Source organism: Triticum urartu, chromosome 7, assembly GCF_003073215.2.
Source record: "Triticum urartu cultivar G1812 chromosome 7, Tu2.1, whole genome shotgun sequence".
Classification (NCBI taxonomy): domain Eukaryota; kingdom Viridiplantae; phylum Streptophyta; class Magnoliopsida; order Poales; family Poaceae; genus Triticum; species Triticum urartu.
In genome coordinates, this window is record NC_053028.1 from 554,893,495 (window position 1) to 554,910,460 (window position 16,966).

Below are 16,966 nucleotides of genomic sequence, written 5' to 3' on the forward strand. Positions count from 1 at the left end.
CATGGGGCAATTTTTTGGTCATTTTGGTTTGTATGATTCTATTTTCTTTGTCTGTCCTTTGTGGCTTGCAACTGGACTTAATGGACGTAATGGAACCTGACCATAATTCTGCACGCCATGCGTAATACCATGAATGTATTAAATCAATATGCAACTAGATTTATTTTTTCAATTGCAAGCCTGCTGTCGGTGTCAAAACCGGCGGATCTCGGGTAGGGGGTCCCGAACTGTGCGTCTAAGGCGGATGGTAACAGGAGGCAGAGAACACAATGTTTTACCCAGGTTCGGACCCTCTTGATGGAGGTAAAACCCTACGTCCTGCTTGATTAATATTGATGATATGGGTAGTACAAGAGGAGATCTACCACGAGATCGGAGAGGCTAAACCCTATAAGCTAGCCTATGGTATGATTGTATGTTGTAGTTGTTGTGTCCTACAGACTAAAACCCTTCGGTTTATATAGACACCGGGGAGGGTTAGGGTTACACAAGGTCGGTTACAAAAGGAGGAGATATCCATATCCGTATTGCCTAGCTTGCCTTCCACGCCAAGTAGAGTCCCATCCGGACACGAGACGAAGTATTCAATCTTGTATCTTCATAGTCTAACAGTCCGGCCAAAGAATATAGTCCGGTTGTCCGGAGACCCCCTAATCCAGGACTCCCACAGTAGCCCCTGAACCAGGCTTTCAATGACGATGAGTCCGGCGCGTAGTATTGTCTTCGGCATTGCAAGGCGGGTTCCTCCTCCGAATATACCATGGAAGAATTTGAACATAAGGATAGCGTCCGACCCTGCAAAATAAGTTCCACATACCACCGTAGAGAGAATAATATTTCCACAAATCCAATTTGCTGACTTGTTTTGGCAACACGACATTATGTCAGAGCCCGATGATTATTCAAACCGTTTCCTTTAACTAGCCCCGCACATAACGCGAGGCAATTTTTTGACACGTCTTGTGGAAGCAGAAATCGTGTCCCCTTATCACGGGATTCTCATCAATACGGGCGTGGGTAACCCAACCGCGCCATCGATTACGGCGCTTGGGGGATAAGCGAGTTTTACCAGGCTAGTGGGGACGCTTAGTTTCGTCTGCCCATATAAAGGGATAAGGATTCACCTTTTCATCCACGCCTTCTTCCTCATTTGCTCATCCGTTTTCGCACACTCGAGCTCCAACACCCAAGTCCACATCCCTTCCCTCAATTCTCCAAACATGTCCGGAGCGGGAGGCAAATGGATGGCTTCCTTCGTTACGGAGGGACATATCAAGAAGCTGCACGGAGCCGGATACTTAGCCGTGAATATCACGCATCGGCTGCCCGCTGTGGGGCAGATCGTCCCTACCCCAGAACCTCACGAGAGGGTAGTTTTCCTTCACCACTTCCTCCACGGACTGGGGTTTCCTCTCCATCCATTCGTCCGTGGTCTCATGTTCTACTACGGGCTGGACTTTCATGATCTAGCCCCGAACTTCGTCCTCAACATTTCGGCGTTCATCGTCGTGTGTGAGGCTTTCCTCCGCATCCGGCCCCACTTCGGCCTGTGGTTAAAGACCTTCAATATCAAGCCGAAGGTGGTAGGAGGCCAACAAGCAGAATGCGGCGGAGTCATGGTGGGCAAGATACCCAACGTTATATGGCTTGAAGGCTCCTTTGTGGAGACAATAAAGGGATGGCAATCGGCGTGGTTCTACATCACCAAGCCGCGCGACGCCAAATGGGCGGCGGCCCCCGAGTTTCGATCCGGATTCCCTATACGGCTCACTTCCTGGAAAGAGAAGGGCTTGTCGTGGGGTTCATCGGTGGAGCTGGATGGACTCCAGAAATGTATCCGGAGTATGGCAAGCAAGAAGCTCAAGATTGTCAATATAGTCCAGGTTATGCTCATCCACCGGATCCTCCCGTGTCAACAACGGGATTTTAACTTGTGGGAGTTCGACCCGGCCCAGCACCAGACTCTGAGCGAGCTCTTCGATGCGACGCACAAGGACATCTAGAAGGTGCTGTTCAAGGGCGCCGAGGTCCCTCCTTCTCTCGCCGAGGACCGTGGACTAAGCGCAAAGAGCCTAGCGCGTTCGGTGAGTTCAATACGTCCCGTAGGACATTTATTTCCCCTAGCTTAATCATGTGCGGGGTCTAATCTCCATGCCTTTGACAGGACTGGGTGGAGACGTCGGGGCAGATCAACTGTCCAGCCCCTTTGCCCGAAGACACTGCGGGCGCTCTCCTGACGAAGATGCTGACTCCGACTCCTTACAAGGTGCCGGAGAAGACCAAGAAGGCCAAGGAAACCCGAAAGAGTTCCCGACGCCAGGCGACGTTGGACTCACCGTCCGATGACTCTGCGGCGCACTCCTCCCCCGAAGACGAGGAAGAAGAAGAAGATGCTCCCCCTCCAGTTGGGGAAGATAAGAAAAGGAAGGCCGCCCCAACTGGGGGGGCGAAGGGTCCAAGAAGGGAAGGACTCACCTTCCAGACAGTTCCACCGCCACCGACGAAGGCGAAGACGAGTAGTTGCCCAGGGCCAAGCCCCTGGGGAGATCGTAAGTATTCAGATACCTGAGTAACTCATAGCATTCCTTTGTCACTGCTTTCCCTAATGCCGAACATGATTATGCAGGCCGCCACGAGCCAGTATCGATGTATCATCGGACGGCTCCCTGGGCTCGTCGGACATGGATAGCGATCCAGTCCCGACCGCCACCTCCCCTCATCCTGCCGACGACGCCGAGGTGCTGTCTCACGGGGCACCGGGTCGAGGGGAGACAGTCCCGGAGGCGCCTCAAGGCGGCCTCCCGGACTCCGGGAGCCGAGGGGACAAGGCCCCTGAGAGCTCCGAGTTCGGCCCTCAACCGAACACCGCGCCGGAACCTCCAGTGGTTCCGGGCTTGGGCAGGCGGCCTCCTTCTAAGAGGGGCGAGACGCCTGTACCGGTGACCTCTGTCCATCCAGAGGTGCCGGACAATCTGCTGGAAGCGCTTCGCAGCGCTTCCATCGACGAGGAGCACCGTACTATTATGAGTGCGGTGAACCAGAAGGTTCAGTCCGCCAAGAGCGGATTGACTGAAGCCTGTGCCAGCCTTCTAACAGGCTTTGAGGTAAGTGTTAAAATATAGGAAAAATATTACCGCATAGACAGTAGCCCCTGATGCTCTGTTCGGTGTTCACAAGAAAAGCCGAACAGAGGATCGAACAATATCGCAGGAGTCTAATTTAAGTATGTCAATATGCGTATGCAGGCTTCCCTGCTGGCCTCAGCCGCACTGACTGCGGAGGTCGCCTCACTGAAGCAGGACCTCGAGGGATCCAAGAAAGAGCTCGGCCTTGCCAAGAGGCAGCTCGAGGAGAATAAGGGTAAGTAATACCCTGTCTATAGATATGTATTTATAAAAGAAGACGCGATTGCAAAATGACAGGATCATCGTATATCTGCCAGGGGCCACGACTGAGGTGGCAACCCTGAAGCAAGCGCTAACCAAGGCCGAAGATAAAGCGGACAAGGAGCGCACCGAGCGGGAAAAGCAAGAGGCTCGTGTGGGCGAGGTGCAGCAAGAGCTCCAGACTCTCGTGACGAAGTACGAGGCGTTGGAGCTTGACTCGAAGACGCGAGAGTCTGAGCTTGCCACGGCCCTCGAGAGCGCAAAGAGTGCCAAGGCCGAGGCCCAAAAGGCCCTCCAGGAGATTGACGCGATGAAGAAAATAACGGCAGGTAAGGCATTCTATATGCAAAGCAAGCATGTGAAAGTAAATTACCGATTACTTACCCGAATTCGGAGCTCTCCAGGAGCATTCGCAGATTTGCCCCGCAGCGTGTTGGATGCCGCACAATTTTATCAGGCCGAGAAGGAAAGCTCAACGGAGAAGTTATTCTGGTCTCAGTATACTGAGACCGAACACCCGATGCCTTTGAGCGACCAGCTAAAGCAGCTGGTCGAGCTGCACAAGGCGGCCGAACAGGCCATGAAGGGCCTTATAGTCCGGCTGTGGCCTGGCGACGCCCTTCCGAACAGCTACTTCGGCCTGGTGAGGCGGCTTGTGGATGCCTGCCCACGGCTGGAGGTCCTCAAGCGGTCTGTCTGCATCGAAGGTGCACGTCGGGATTTCGCCCGTGTGAAGGTGCAGTGGGCCAAGCTAGACGATGTGAAGCTGATCAAGGAAGGGCCGCCGCAGGGCAAGGAGCATCGCACCCCCGAAATTTATTATGAGAGTGTCCTGAAGGGTACCCGTCTTGTAGCGGACGAATGTTCAAAGGATGTAATATTTGAGTAAACTTGCTCGTGTGATTCTGTATGATGAAAACTTGTTTCATATGCGCTATGCAACACTTGTGTGAATTTTAAATATTACCTTCTGTTTGGCTGTTTATCCAATCTGAGAGATGCCTAGTCCTCGGCTTCTGCCCCCATGTCACTAGTGCTGGGGTGTTCGGGATAAACATGAGCACTCTTATTCCCATGTTTGGGTCCTTCGAGGGAGGTGCTCAGCACAACGAACCAGGCAACCGAACTAATAATGCTTTATCACTCTCACTTAGCCATAGAATTCTATAATTTTAAATTTCGGCGAAGCCCCTGGTATTCGGAAGGCCGAATTCGGAGCGCGATACACGTCTTTAAGCCGGACAGGGCCGGCCCCTCGCACTAAGCGGCATAAGTCTTTAGGGACTCGAAAACCTCGCCGAACAGCGACCAGTCTCTCGCCTTATCATGACAGTCAGTTTTAGCTTTCTCTACTGAGGTGTTTGGCCCAGCAGAGCCGGGGCATAATCGCAGTAGTTCTCCTAGCGCTGCTGCTGGAGCATTTTAGCGTGGCTGCTGGAACGGTCGCTGCGCGCCGCGCCAAACCAGGTGATGGGCGCGCGCTAAAGCTGTTTTTTGCGCGCTCCGCGTTCGGCGCCTGTTGGAGATGCTCTTAGCGTCCGTTCGGCAGTCCGTCAAATACCAAATATTTCTCTTGAGCTTGTATGGTTGCTTGCTCATGAGCTTGCTAGATTGGCTAGATTTTTTCGGACTTTTAATTAACATAACCCTATAGCCATATAATTAAGAGAAACATGTTCTGACAATAGAATGGTGTCATCTGCCATGACAGCTAGAACACTCCCATCATGTTCTAACAATAGAAATGTATCATCACTTACACGAATAAGAACGGAATAGATTAAAAAAATTCATCTCCCAAGCAGATCAAAATGACCATTGTTAGAACATCTCCAATAGATGGTCCAAAACCATAGATGTAAAATTTGAACCGCCAAAAAATGTGTTTTGGTGCTCCGAAAAAAGGCCAACTCCAACAGATGGTCTAAATTCATGGTCCAAAACCGGTCAGCAGCCGCGCGGCTGCTGTTCAGCCACTGTACAGCCGCACATATTGCATAAAACATGTTTTAAAACAACATAAAAAAATCATGTCCACAACATCAAATTATTACATAGTTCTTCAAATCCAGGAGATGAAATGCAACACAAATACAACATAGTTTGCATAATACAACATAGTTTTGAACAAACAAATAATAAATCTATGCGGATCTTTCGCCATGCCATTTCCAATGCTCTTCCATCAAATCTTTCTGAAGTTGGTCATGCACGTCGCTTTCTCTAATCTCGTTGTACACCTTCATGAAACATCTGATGCGTTGTTCTTTTCGCATGGGGTTAACAGGAATGCCCATCAAGTGATAGAAGTTGTAATCTAAATCTTTTCCACGCTCGTTCTCAATGATCATGTTATGCATGATCACGCAAGCGGTCATGATGTACCAAAGGATCTTTTGATCCCAAAATCTAGCTGGTCCTCGCACAATAGCAAATTGGGATTGCAAAATCTGAAATGCCCTCTCGACATCTTTTCTAGCCGCCGCTTGTGCATTATGAAAGACAAGTTCTTTCTTACCTTGAGGTGTTGCAACCGGCTTGACGAATGTACTCCACCTCGGGTAGATCCCATCTGCAAGATAGTACCCATAGTTGTAGGTGCGGCCATTTGCTTCGAAGGTCACCGATGGTGCTTCTCCATTTGCTAAGTTGGCAAAGAGAGGTGATCGGTCGAGCACGTTGATGTCGTTGCAAGAACCGGGCATACCAAAATATGCATGCCAAATCCATGTTTCATAATCAGCAACTGCCTCAAGAATGATAGTGGCATCCTTCCCACGACCCTTGAATTATCCATGCCATGCTTTTGGACAATTCTTCCATTTCCAATGCATGCAATCTACAGACCCGAGCATACCTGGAAACCCTCGAGCTTTGTTCATCTCCAAAAGCCTCTGAGTGTCCTGAGCATTGGGTGCTCTCAAGTACTGTGGACCGAACACTTCTACCATAGTTATTGCAAATTGCTTGACATAGAAGATAGAAGTGCTCTCTGCCATCGCCAAGTTGTCATCAATGTAATCTGCCGGAACACCATATGCCATAATGCGCAAAGCGGAAGTGACCTTCTGCTTAATGCTATGGCCAAGCAACCCTGCACAGTTCCTTCTCTGCTCAAAGACTGGGTTATGTTGCTTCACTTCATTGCAAATGCGAAAGAACAAGTCCTTCGACATTCTGAAACGGCGTCGAAAGTAATTCTCCGGAAAGACAGGTGATGATGCAAAGTAGTTGCGCACCAACCGTTTGTGCGCGTCAATCCGTTCTCTCCGAATGAACGCACGACCATAAACGGAACCATCGTGCTTCGGTTTCTTCCTCTTGTGCATGGCCACTAGCATAGCAATCTCCTCTTCTTCATGGAAATCAAATTCCTCGTCCGACGATGAATCATCCACGAAAGAGGAGTCAACCGAGCTCATCTACAATGCACACGACCACCGTCAAACATACTATCCAATCCCGAGTTAAATCATCAAGTTTTGCCATTTTTTTACCTTGAGGAATTCCGCCGAACACCTTGTGCGCGCGGTGGAGGAAGATGGCCGCCAGTTGGATTTGCTGCTGCTTTACGGCAGTGGACGGCTCCGGACGGCGGCGGTGATAACAAAAGAGGTTGGAGGCCGGCCAAGAGGAGCTCGGCGGGCGGCAAAGACAAATTCGGCAGTCGGGCGGAGGGATTGGTGCGGCGGTCGTCGTGCGGCCGGTGCAACGTCCGTGGACAAGCTCACGGCCGACAGGAGCAGGTCGGCGGCAGCCCGAGACCCTGCGGAGGCCTACCGCGGCAGCTAGACCGCCGGAGGGGCCGAATCCCGCGCCGGCTGCCTCCCAATTCGGCGATGTCCGGGCGGCGGCGGGGAGGTGAGGGGGACGACGGCGGGGATGTGGGGTGGTGACGCGGGCGACGACGAGGTTTTGGGCGGTCGCGGCGGCGGATTCCGGCCGGCGGGTCACGGGCGGTGGCTGGTTTTGGACCAGATGCATCTCGTGATGTATATTTGCATCGCGAGATGTTGGATTTTACATTACAAGGAGGCCGCGGTCCAAATTTTTTTACATTACGAGGAGGCCGTGGTCCAAATTTTTTTTGCATATAAACCGTCCGTTAGAGCAGCGTTTTTTGCCCCAGACGGTCGAAAAGTTAGGTATTTTTACATTTGGACCGTCTATTGGAGTTGCTCTTACTTCGCCCGAAAGCGACTTTGCACCAGACACTCAAGCAAGAGACTTGTTACTGTTCATGGGCAATCTGCCCCTTAACCAGATAGTACAAAATAAGGTTCCCAAACAACAAACAAATGGCGTGTTATGTAAAAAATACAATATTTGAACTCGAAAGCCTATTGATACTAATGCACGGGTCCTTCCCCACACCAGGAGGGGTCACACTACAATTCTACAAACTCGGGATCTACAAGAGCAACGCGGAACAATCTGACGGAGCAAATACTGACAGTTACGTGGCCGGCTTCACAGATTCAGTGGTAACTGGTAACTATGCAGCAGGGTTGGTGCCGAGAGGTCAGAATCGAGGCGCATTTCGTCGATGAATCATCGTGTTCCTAGCAGTTTTGTCTGGGTTAAGCTGAGTATTCACAGTTGTCAGGACGACTTTGTTCTCTTGTGCTGGGATTGGCCCTGGAGGCACAGCCTGAAACGCTGGGTTAAGCTCTCCCCCATATCATGCCTCTCCTGGTTAAGCCTCTTCCATAGAGACCTGTTCTTCCTCTCCTTTGGTATGGTGAGTGGTTTCCGTCGTATCCGTCTCAACGGTGTTGCCAGAGCTCTTAGTGTCATGCTCTGCAGTTTGGGAACAAATGAGGAGATCTGAACTGTGAGAAGTTGTGCTCTTGGGAATAAAATTTTGCCAATACTCTATAAAATTTTGCCAGCTTAGTATTGAGCCGATCATAAGCTTTCCCTTAAAGGTTTGTAAAGAAAATCTGTATGCTAGTAAACCCTTGTCAAGTTGGCATATATATATTATGATGTGCCTCCTTGATATTTAGTTTACAGCAATTATGTGTGTCTGAAAGACATGTAAATTGAAAAATACATGTACCTTATGCTTATGATCGGAAACCCTGGGACGCTCGCCGGAGGATGATACATCACTCGCTGCGCCCAAGGAAGAACATCTTCCCCAGCTCTCTCGGTTTGAACTTGTGTATGAGCAGCACTCCTCATTTTGCCTGTTCGCCTTATCCTAAAATGGAATATAACCTCTCGTCAGTAAGATTACAAGATCCTTTCTCAGAAAGTAGTCTAAATGTAGGAAACCAATGAAATTTGTCATCATCCTTGTATAGTGACACAAGAAATTTAGTATCACAGAGATGGGCGGGCTGCATCATGTCATATGCAGTGATAGATTTTTTATAGAGTGCAGTGCTGCATTTAACAGTGGCAAAACAATCAACCAGCTTGAAATAAAACAAAGCCTCGTCAAATTTTACCTGTGTATGAGACTCTGCAGTGTTCTCTTCCATTTCAGTGAGGTTATGATTTTCGTCCAAAAGGAAATCCTGCATTCAAATGAGGATATATCACCTCAGATTTCTGGTGCAAGAGGCTAATCTACCACTGATGGTCTGGTCAACTTACCAAGTCACTGTCATTTTTAACGGACAGTTGATTTACCCTCTCCGTCAGCAATTCAACTACTGATTTTGTCGCTGAAACAATGAAATAAGAGTGAGTGAACAGCAAGAGGTAACTCGTGAGTACCAGCAGCTACTAAGGGGGCTGGGCCGCACCATTGGTGAAACTAGCTGCAGCTGCGGATGAACTTCCTGCATCAGTACCAGCAGCCCTTAGACCATTTATGATCTCATACAGTAAGCTCTGAAAAAGTCAAGTTAATTGACAGGTAATTTCCTTGGGAAGGTTTCAGGGTTCCCATAACAGCAAGCAGAAGGTCTGATGTAGGATTTAATAGGAGTGAAGAGAAAAATTACCTCATTAGTTCCAGCCCCACGGTTATAGTACTTCTCTAGCTTATTTGAGCATGCAGACGGAAATTGAGGTGGATTCAGAACATTATAGAAGAATATTGAAACGGAATCATAATAAAACTGGGGCCTAGCAGAGTTGTGATCGCCATCAAATTTGATTAAATTTTTATCACCCTGCAGAGACATACAAATATATGAATAAAATATGCGCAGTAGGATCGATCACCACAAATTATTACTTTTGATCAGCCAATGTAAAGCAAGCACGATACCGCATACGCCTGATGAATACGATCAGTGTGATGGGACTGAATAAACACGTCACTCGATGCATGTCCAAATAATGCCGGAATAAACGTCTTGGGGGCAAACTGGTGAAGAAAAAGGGTAAAGCTTGTCATTCATCCAGAAAAAAGGTGGTAATAAAACAAATAAATCTAATTCAGTATAACAAGAAATCACAATGAGTCAACTAATTCTATGTAAAAAAAATGTTACGAATAAAACTGAAAGAGTACTACTAGTGGCTTAATGTCAGTGATCACAGCTAAGACAACTATGCCATCTCCAACTAAGGTCGGCAGGTATATATTGGGTGAAAATGTGTTCACTTCACCATCGTAGGAACTACTTCCTCTGTCCCATAATATAAGAACGTTTTTGACACTAGTGTAGTTTAAAAAACGTTCTTATATTATGGGACGGAGGGAGTAGTAGACTAGCAATTGTGTCGTAGCTGTAACTTGAAGAGGTTCCCACGCTCAGAATCACTGCCTGAATCTAGGGACAGTTTTCCAATGCAACTAGCTAATTGATTTTGACAGTCTTAAGCAGGTGATGGCGTCCTGCATGTAACTAACTAATACATTCGTGATTAGTTCAGCAGGTACTGCCACTGAGAAGCTATTTCACTTGTCTCCCATATATTCACAATAATTATGTGTGATACAGAGTCACAACCTTCCATGATAAGCGTTCTAAGTGGATTCTTTGCTAAATGAAAGCCCATATTCATAGTATCTGATGAACTTCTAACAGCCATATGTATCCTAAGCCAATCAATTATCACAAGATTTCTTATTGTGTTGGTTACACAAGAGTCCATTCCAAAAAAAAAAATGGAAACATTCAAAAATTTACGAGTTGCGATAGGAAAGAAGATGAAAAGGATAACAAGGAAAGCCAGCAGGTGACTCTTGGCTTGCACCCAAGAGGACAACATCAGACAGGTTGGCACTTATGCATATTTTTTCTTGCTGCTATTTTTTGGTTGAAGAAGCATGTAACGGTGTAGCTGTACTATGGATGCAATTAAATGCTTGGTTAAATAATACAACTGATCCTATCGATGAGAACATCAAGAAAGTAGAAGTGTTTTGGTAAAAGATGTGAAAAATACAACAGTCTACCCAATCGAAGAAGACAAACCAAACATTGTAAGGAACACTTAGAAAAGCCCAACAAAAGGTTATATATTTGTCTGTTTTAGTGTATTTAGTGCAAATCTAAGAGGTGTATGTCAGTGGGCAGTTTGCGACCTTCACTGAGACATGGACAGGGCTCACGAAACGTGCAAGGAAATAAAGTAGTTGCTTCACACTTGTCTACTAGCGGATAGATTATGGAACCAGCCTACCAGACTAGGAGCTACAAAAGGTCAAGAACATGATAAAAAGGAATGATACATCTAGAGGCAGATTGCGAAAGAAACTCATCCACCAAGTAACAAAGCTGCAAAAGAAAAAGAAGAAAGGAAAAACCATAGAGGGCTCATCTTTGGTAGTCTCACATGATGGTTCAACTTTGCTGTGAAATGCAGGCCTTTCGAACTTGAATAATAAATACGATGCATACGTGACAGAAGTTTAGAGCAGCACATGCAAGATAGAAGAGGTAATAACAAAGAACTATTAATGACCGGCACTACCCTCTGAAAATTATTCAAAGAAGTGGTGTCAGCCATTAAGAGTTCTTAGTCCTTTGCAATCGCCCATTCTCCCCTTGCATGTGCTGCTTCAAGAAATTCCATCTACTCCCGTAATAAAGTATCATCATGTGACAGACTACCAAATAATGGTCATTTGTGATTTTTCCTCCTTTTTGCCTTTTTGCCTTTTAGCCCTTGGTTCCTGGTGGATAAGTTTCTTCTACGAGCTGCATCTGCACCGCATCACCTTGACCTCTGTGTCCTTCATAGTCCACTTAGGCGGATACCTCCCAACCAGAAGTGTGAAGAATAAAGAATTGGTTTCATTCCTTCTTGTAAATTTATGAACTCTGTACATGAGCTGATTGTCAACTACCCAGTAACATACACCTTTTGGCTACAGAAAATGACACTCGAACATGCAAGCTTTTCGTTGGTCTTTACCCATATTCCTTTGAAAATTTTCTTAGTTCCCTTTGATTGATCAGTTGTTTTGTTGTTGTTGTATTCATTCAGTAAACATTGGTCCAGAATATTTCCACATTCTTGTTGCTCCCGTCCATAGGATCAATCGAATTACTTAAGCTAGCACTTCTCTGCATTTTAGCTACATCTACATGTTTCTTAAACCAAGCAATACAAAAAAGGTGGAAACCAATTCAATGTTGTCATCTTGGGTCCAAGACAGGCATTGTACCCACAGCAGATCCGTGGTACGTGTTTCTTGCAATGGACTTTGGGAGACCAAGTTACCATGGCATTGCCAGAGAAACCTGCTGGGAAACGAGTCTAACTGCTAGGCTCATAACATAAGAATTACCCAGTTGCATAAAACAGTATCCAGTTTTACATGCACAATTGCTTGCTTACAAAACCGCAATTTTCCCTGGAGAGATATTTCATGTGTGGAAACCACTTGAAGCATCGGCCCAATATTCAAGCTGCGACTCATGTAACTGCTAGAATTGGGTCAACGGTGGCAAAGTGTAGCCGTTTTTTCCCCAAGAACCCAATACATTCCACCTTCCACATGCAATAAGTATACAACAAAACGTTCTTTTTGCATTACAATCCTTTGGAGACATATAAGCATAAATAGGCTAAGCTATTCCTTTCTAACTGTACTCTGTTGCATAGTTCATATCTGGTGCACATTAGTACATTACTAATTACCGATATGGAACATCATATTGTTGCAACAGGAACAAACACTTGCTATCACTTTTCATTAGTTATTAGCAAGAAGAATATACTGTTTTAGAAGGCAAACCTGAACAACATTAAGATCCATTATGTCAAATTTAGCTCTTCTTTGAATGACACGGCGCATGTAGTGTACAGCCATCTTAACCTGAAAACACATAGAACATGAGCGGCAGTAAAATGTTCATGTTATGTATTGCCTGCAAGTAAGTTAGTACACAAATTCATCTATAGCTTATTCGAAGTTTGCTTCCCTAGCAACTTAGATTTAAGAATAGAGATGGCATAGGATACACTAGGGCCATGCAAACCAAACCAACAAGTGCTGGAAGACTTCTAGAATTGGAAATTTTCATTGTAAGGTTCGTATTTTTCCTGGACGTAAACACGGTACATTTCTTTTCGCACATACAACACTTTTTGTGATACATACAGCAGATAGTTTGAGCACAGCTACAATGACACTTTTGCATAATAAATCACCAATTAGCATGTAAACTATGTTTCGTCAAAGTCTACGTTTTATCAACTACAGAAAGTGCACTTCTCTTAAAATCAGCTCAATCATAACGGTGAAGCAAAATATTATGCAGAGATAAGCATACCGTGAACTTTGGAACTCTGATTTTGTAAACATCAACAAGCTCTAGCATTAGCTCATACAAGTTAGAGAAAGCACTGTCCAAAACCATGCCAGCAATTGAGGGGTCTTCTGCTCCATACAGCAGGCTGCATCAAAGTTTGGACAAAGTGATGAACTATCAAAATACAATTCCACGCATTAAAACCTAAATCTTTAAGATATTTTGAGGACAAAAGCACCGCCAAATATCAGGATATTTCAATAATACAGAGAAACTCTTAAGGTACATAAATTTATTATGTTGTACTATCTGAACACTTACAAAAGACAATATAGCATTAAGAGAAATAGGACACTGAAATTTGCGAAATAGTAGAAAGCGCAAACACTGTATCCAAAATACCTTGTAACAGCACCCATCGAACGCCCCCAAAGACCTATGCAAGAGACTTCCTTATTCTTCCGCAAAAAGGACACCACGGACTTGAGATCCTGTTTCTGATAGTTGTATCCTTTTTCAGAACAGTGCAATTACTAAATTATAAAAATGTTGTTTGAAATAAATAGTGAATATGCACCTCGTGCCAACCAAGGCTGACATACTCTCCCCCTGATAGCCCTGATCCAGCGAAATCAAGTGCAAAAAGTGTAATGTTTGAAGGCAAAAGTATGACAGCAGCTTCGTTTGCATCTGCTCTGCACCCACTGCATTAGGTTTAAAGAAACAATCAATTGGCCAGCATTATTGGTGATTAATTAAGGTATGCACCAAATGTGAAAAGAAACAGATGCCATGATTAATGCCGATAAATCACTATGTGTTAATTGTTAAATGGTACTCCCTCCGTTCCAAATTACTTGTCGTGGATACCTATATAACATGTATAGGATAAAGAGAACCCATGAGCGAGAAACCACGAATACCTATTCCCATGGCAGTAGATCACACATGGAAGGGCAGTGTTTTCTGGGATGACGGCAGGAACATAGTGGCTGCATTTTAAGGTCTGGTTTCTTTCATTGGAAAGCTGCCACAACATACAGGTACAAGAATAAGTCCAATATACAATAATTTGATAATCAGCATAAAGTCTTTTCATTGGCAAATGGAACACAGCAAAAAGCCTCAATAACTGCTCCCCTTACTTGCCTCCAAATCTATTCGTTTGTACTTTCTTCCTGCAAGAGTAAACTCTGGCTCCCATAAATACTGATCTGGGTTGTACTCTGCACTGTAAATATACATCTAGTTAACCAGCTGACAGCAGTACACACACACACACACAGAGGATATCACTTTATGAATACCAAAGTTCTGGGAGCTTTGACTTCCACTTTCATACGTCTTAAGAAAAGGCATAAATTAAATTTAAGAGAAGCGCGGCTGAGTTGAAACTACACGTGTTAAAAGAATGCAAAAGTTTGTTGCAGTTACAGTTTAGTCTCTAAGATCAGTTTAACTTTGCGTCTTTGCCACTGCAGAACTAGTGATTAAGAAGTGCTACTTGTCCACCTCGAAAACTAGTAGACGATGCTCAATACTAGCAAGGCTTCACCAACAAGGTTTGGCTCCTACGCTTGCTTAACCTTTTGTACTTTGAACACAGAACCTACACCGTGTCGAGTTAGGGCTTACAGTTCGAGCATTGGTAACATTACTATGAGATGCCAAAAACTACTGCAATTTTCCACGAGCTTGGATAATGCCTTGATGGGGGAATCACAGTACACTCGTACTTACAGGGCAAAGTATGACCATCTAAAGCACCTAGCTATCATTATATTATGACAACAAAAGTCAAAAGTAGCACGTTCGACCTAGTGCAGCTGAAACTTGGCAAAGCAGTGAGAATAAAGCCAGCAAGGCGGTTGGTTACCGTGGCGGGCGGATGACGAAGTTAACGAACTGCTCGATCATGGCGCCGCGAGAGCTCCCCGACCACAGACGCAGAGGCGGCGGCGCAGGCTTCTGGCTCTCATGTACCGCGGCCGCCCACCAGCTTCCCCGCGCACCAACCTACCTCCACCAACCCGCGGAAATCAACTCGAGCCGAGTCCAACCGGGAGCCAGCCCCCTCAAATTCCCAGCGCGCAGGCACGGATCTGCGCCGACCGCGGCGGCAGCTCGCGGCGCCGCCGAGCCTGCCCCGCCGGATCCGGCGAGCCGGAGCTCGAAATGCCCGCCGCGAGCCGCGAGGCCCGGCAGGCGGCGTGGCGAGGCGGGGTTTCGCGGGGCGCCGGCGACGGGGGCGGGGAGCGAGTGGGGCCGGGTCGCTGCGGCGGGGGATCGGACGGACGGACGGAGTTGGGAGGGATGGGCCGCGTGGGAAATGTGAACGTTAAAGAGGAGGATGTGACGAGGAAAAAAATATAGAACTGGGTTTAAAATGGGGGTTTGCTTTGCTGCTGTTTATTCGCGCTTTTGTACTTTAGCCCCCGAGGTTTTCCGGGGCGCATGTGGGGCGGCACATGCGCCGTGCATGGGGCGTGGCAGCGGTGCGGCCCGAAAGGCGGTGGCAGTTGTGCGCTGATTGGGTCTGCTTTTGCATGACCCATGTACCGGCACTGCTTCTCTTTTCCGGTTAGGGTGTAAATCCGAGTTGTAAAGAGATGGATATATAGCTCTGCAAAAAAAAGATGGATATATAGTATTTTCTCCGTCTCAAAATAAGTATTTCAAACTTAGTATAATTTTATACTAGAGTTAATATAAAGTTGAGACACTTATTTTAAAACGTAGAGAGTAGTCGTGATTCGTGAAGCAAGGAGGGAGCAATTTTGTGGAGCCACCCTGAGCAGAATAATGACTAGGCCTTCTTCTTCGCCTCTCACTTGTGTTAGGGCATGTGCAATAGTTTTACGTAGAAGAGTCAAGGAATTTTCAACGCGGGCCCTCATATAGCACATATATGTCCTCTGCAGGACTATATGAACTAGTTCAAATGTCTAAATTCTGGCAAACTATAAAAAACTTGGGGGCTTGGGGGGAGTGCGGACATACGTCTGGCCAATCAAAAACCAACACGTCGGACATCCTCTCTTTCTTTTTCTCTCTCTTCGATCGCGATAGGCACATGTATAGATGGACATTTAGAGAACATTGTTGGATAGTCAGCTCCCATATCAGTATTTGCGGACAAAGATTGAGGGCCTGTCTGGATGAAAGCCTGGACAATGTGCCTGGATGAAGCCTGGGATGACGCATGTTTTTGCCTGGCCAGGCTAGCCTGGCGCATGCGCCTTTGGTTTCCTTCCTTGCCTGTTGATTTGTCCTTTTGTGTTTAAAAGATATCTAATGCTACTGCCGTCCTTTGCTTAGTGGCAGGCACAGAGCCAGGCGTGAAAAATCGAACGCCTGGGCCAGGCTGATGACACTGCCTGGGTTGGATATATTATTTTATTTGAATTTTTTAATCAGGCCAGGCTAACCAGGCTACCAGGGACGGCCAGGCAAGCAATCATTTTTTGCGCAGGCAACTAACCAAACAAAGGCCAGGCAGGAACCAGGCACTGGCCAGGCCAGGCTTGCAATGGTGTGGACTCCAACCAAACATGCCCTGAGTCCATTTTAGAAGTCAACGTTGGAGATGATCTCACGTAGGATAAATACTGAAGTGAGGAAGATATATAAATTATAAAAAAAAAAAGTTAGCCCAACATGATTATGCATCCATCCATGGAAAAAGACTGCCATATGATAGTGCTCCGGGTTAGCTTAAACATACTTTTGCAGTGCTGCAAGGCACATTAACATATATTTGACTTTAAATTACCACAACATATTCTACAGAATTTATACTATCCTACGGTGGTCTTTTCGGCTATAAAATTTGGAGCTGCCAATTTTCTTTGAAACACATTCTTCTGTCATTGAGTTTGTAGGAAACTTAATGTGAGCTTAAACATCACGAAG

At 46.2% G+C, this 16,966-nt stretch overlaps 1 protein-coding gene across 1 annotated transcript; it reads right to left on the reverse strand.

Annotated features, from left to right (window-relative positions):
* Positions 1–7,601: 7,601 nt before the first annotated feature.
* On the reverse strand, positions 7,602–15,409 carry LOC125519813. The gene is made up of 14 exons (XM_048684584.1): positions 14,931–15,409; positions 14,204–14,285; positions 13,978–14,081; positions 13,632–13,758; positions 13,457–13,551; positions 13,076–13,199; positions 12,538–12,618; positions 9,613–9,711; positions 9,344–9,514; positions 9,143–9,230; positions 8,991–9,061; positions 8,843–8,911; positions 8,449–8,592; positions 7,602–8,186 (listed from the first exon to the last, which is right to left on the reverse strand). The coding sequence occupies exons 1-14, from the start codon at positions 14,969–14,971 to the stop codon at positions 7,989–7,991; spliced, it is 1,494 nt and encodes a 497-aa protein (XP_048540541.1). The 5' UTR covers positions 14,972–15,409; the 3' UTR covers positions 7,602–7,988.
* Between the last annotated feature and the right edge of the window lie 1,557 nt (positions 15,410–16,966).